Below are 3,928 nucleotides of genomic sequence, written 5' to 3'. Positions count from 1 at the left end.
GAAAAATCACTGTTATATATGGATTGAGAATGAAGCAGCCCGTGGTTCAAATAAGATAGCAAGTGCGGTGTACCACTTTCTTTATACGGTCTTTGTTAATTTTGGCAGTTCTAGGCAAGCGTCACGAGTCAAAATTTTCAGCAATGGTTGGGGAGGGCAGAACAAAAACAACTTCTTTTTGGGCATGGTTCAGCATTGACTGCACGAAATAACTGTTTGTGGTAGAAGCCAGATTAAAGATTATTCTTTAAACCGTGTGACTGCCTATTTGGAAGAATATCACAAAACACAGCAAGCAACTCAAATATCCCTACACCTGAAAAAGTATCATGAGGTATATAAAATCCATGCTGATAAAGTGTTTGTTTACGGTAAGGACTGGGTATCGCATGATTTCAAAGTAGCTGCAGCAGCAACATACAAACAGCTTGTTGGACTGCAAGAACTAAAGAGAAGACTCGTTCATTGAAATGAATCTTCGTTCATTCGTGTGAGTCAAAAGGAAAGTGCGTTATTACTGTATGTGAAGAGAAAAATTATAATAAAAGTACGAACAATTATCTGTCGCTATTGAATGCAAAAGCATTTTATTGAAAGATGAACGTATTTTTGACAAAAGCTTAATATGGACTTTGTGCAACAGCAATAAGTAGTTACCATATTCAAAAGTACACTGTTGCCAAATAAAGTTAAAAACATGGTGATATCAATTGTTAACAATGCTGTGTATTAATAGTCGTTATAATAGTTCATTTTGTAAAACTAACATCGTTATGAATTATGCTGAAAAAATGATGCCAAATCATACAAAACCCTGTTTTAGAGCAAATACAGACTAATCCAAATTTTACACCATCATAAAAAGCCTCCAATAAAGTTTTTCTAAGAAAATTTTCTATGTTCTGTAAACCATGACTCTTGTCTTGTTTTAGACGTCTAAGGTACGTATTAGTACGTTGTAATTTGTCTTTTAGACGTCTTAAATATACCTTGTGCCCACTGGGGCTATGTTAGTGACATATTGCCATAATGAATATTGCCAACAGAAATCAAGGAATTAAAAATACCAAGGTATGTAAACATTTTTTTTACTAGAACCTATTTAATTTTATTGTTTACCGATGATGTCAATAACATATCTAAAGAGCCGTTAAAACTTAAACTTTTTGCTGATGGTATTAAACAATATTCCACTTATGATATGTACAAGGTTCTCAGCCAGACATTGCTAGAGCTGGCAATCGTTTGTACAAATGCAATTAAATATGGCAACAAATTGAAAAAAGCCTCAACGTAGCTTTATGTACCATATCTTATTCTAAAAGCTTTTCATTCACAAGGAAATTACTGATGGTTAAAATTTTAAATTAGTATTTCATTTTATATTTAATAAGAACGTTCTAAATATATATATATATATATATATATATATATATATATATATATATATATATATATATATATATATATATATATATATATATATATGAATAAGTACGTATCATAAATATATATGATACATACTTATTCTAATTCATCTTACTCATTTATTCTTATTCATTTATTCTTGTCATGATAAGAAGTCAACACTGGTGAACTTAAATTCAGATAAAACTCAATTTTTTCAGCCAATCATTATCGCAATAATTTAGATCTTGTAAAAGTAGTAAATAAAAAAGTGTTTTGCAATAATAAAAGTAGTAAATAAAAAAGTGTTTTGCAATAATAAAAGTAGTAAATAAAAAAGTGTTTTGCAATAATTAAAGAATAACAAGATTTAAATAAAAAAATTTACAAAAAAATAAAAAGTTCACAAAAAATTTCTTAAAGATAATTTGACAGATAATATAACAGCAACATAGGCTTGCAGATCGTAAATAATTGAATTGCAAATCATATCAAAAAAAAAAGATTTTAATAAAAATAAAACTATAAAACTAAATATAATAACACTATAATGGGCACTGCTATAAAGAGCTAGCGCATCTTGCGCTATCTTGTAAAATTCATTCTCGTGTTACTTGTCATTCAATTAAGTCTCATCCTTTTTCTGTGGCTGTTCCTAAGTGCTCCAAAATCTCTTACTCCTCTAGCTTTTTTCCTCGAACATCAGTTCTTTGGAATTCGCTTCCTATATCTTGCTTTCCTGATTCATATAATTTGCAATCCTTTAAGTCATCTGTCAATCGTTATTTTGCTCTACAATCTTCATCATTTCTCTTTCAGAAACTTCCAACTCTATGTATATATATATATATAATTGATTCTTTGATGAGATTAAATAAAAATAACAACACAATTTTTACTACTAAAAGTTTTACTACATGCATTTTGCAATCATCAGGAAAAAATACATTTTATAAATCAGGTAAAAAATACATGTATTTTTTACCTTTTTTTTTTTTTTTTATTTACATTTATTTCGCTGTTTAACAATAAATAATCAACATATAAACTAGAGATGGGAATCGAACCCTTTTTTTAAAGTTCGGGTCCGGTTCGGTTCGGTTATATCTAATGTTCGAGTTCGGTTCAGTTCGGTCTTAAGCACAGTTCGGGTTCGGTTCGGTATCAACACAACTGTTTTTTTATTAGTTACAAAGCTTTACATCCACAATGATAAAACACAAATAAATTAAAGTAATATTAAGTAGTTAAAGCATTGCAAATAACTTGAATAATAATAATTTGCAATGCTTTTATACTGCAACTTCAAAAGTTCAAAAAACAATGCAGTTGCTAATAGCTGCAGTTAAAGTGCACAAAACATTAAAGCAGTAACTTTCTGAACACAGATAACGGTAGCTTAAGTAGCCTACTGTCAGTCTAGTAATCAGAGCTGCATGTTGTATTTGAGAAATATCAGCATTTCCAATGTTTCTGGGTTTAGGCGAGCCCTGCGCTCACTCATCGTCACCCCACACACTGAAAACACTCTTTCACTGGCAGTACTTGTAGCAGGAATAGCCAACAACTTTCTACCAATCAATGCCATCGTCGGAAGCTTATGTTCACGGTCATTGTTATTCCAGAATTGCAATGCATCACACGCTGTCACGGGCAGTGCCAAGTATTTGTCAAGTTCATGTCTTGTGTCATTACTGTCGGCGTTAGACAATGGAGTGGCAACTGTTTTTAAGTCTGCCAGCAAATCATACGATTCAAGATCAGCTTTATTCTTCTTTGCAGGAGGCAGCTGATCTGAATGACTGCATTCACTAAAGCTGTCTATATCTGTATTGCCTGAGTCCTTTCGTATCACCTGATTTGGTGAAGAAGAAATAATTTTGTCCACCATACTACGCATTTCTGAATAAACAAAATTGCGATCGTCTGTGTTGACAAAAGACAAGTATTTGTAAGAAGGAACAATAAGTGTTGATAGCTTGTGCAAAGGATGAATAACATATTTTTCATTCAAACTGGACAGAAAAACTGCCTTCAAATCACGCATACTGTCGCTGTCTGAACCATTGATCTTACAGACTGATCGAAGATAAAAAAACATTGGCCATATATCAGGGGACGTCGGCACATTGTCATGTGACAATTGCACAGTAGCCTTGTGAAAGAGATGCAAAAATTCTACGACGTCATGCAACAATTTTTCATTAACGTTGTTCAGTTGCTCAAGTTTGTCAAACTGCTTTAAATCAGCAAGAATTGACTTGACATGATCTAACTGGCATGACAGTGATTGCAAAAGAAAAAATTGACTGTTCCAACGAGTCGCATCATCCTGTTTGAGAGTGTGATTTAGTTCCTGGTTTTTCCCACTATGTTTAAAGTAGTCCACCATTTCCTTTGAAGTCTTGATCATTTCATGAACTAAATTAGCACCAGGGGATTTCAAAGCTTTTTCAACAGCTAAATTAAGATTATGACCTGCACAACTAAGTCTAACATCGTTGCGATAAGCCGACTTCAT

General features: G+C 32.2%; 1 protein-coding gene across 1 annotated transcript; it reads right to left on the bottom strand.

Moving 5' to 3' along the window:
* Nucleotides 1–2,833: 2,833 nt before the first annotated feature.
* On the bottom strand, nucleotides 2,834–3,928 carry LOC136074562 (zinc finger BED domain-containing protein 4-like). The gene has a single exon (XM_065786894.1). The coding sequence runs from the start codon at nucleotides 3,926–3,928 to the stop codon at nucleotides 2,834–2,836; it is 1,095 nt and encodes a 364-aa protein (XP_065642966.1).

The sequence above is a fragment of the Hydra vulgaris genome, chromosome 01 (assembly GCF_038396675.1).
Source record: "Hydra vulgaris chromosome 01, alternate assembly HydraT2T_AEP".
Lineage (NCBI taxonomy): Eukaryota > Metazoa > Cnidaria > Hydrozoa > Anthoathecata > Hydridae > Hydra > Hydra vulgaris.
The sequence above is the reverse complement of the archived record's forward strand: the minus strand, read 5'-3'. Positions and strand labels throughout refer to the sequence as shown.

Excerpts from the sequence above, each read along its gene's own strand:
- LOC136074562 (XM_065786894.1), bottom strand. The coding sequence starts at position 3,928 with ATGAAGTCGGCTTATCGCAACGATGTTAGACTTAGTTGTGCAGGTCAT.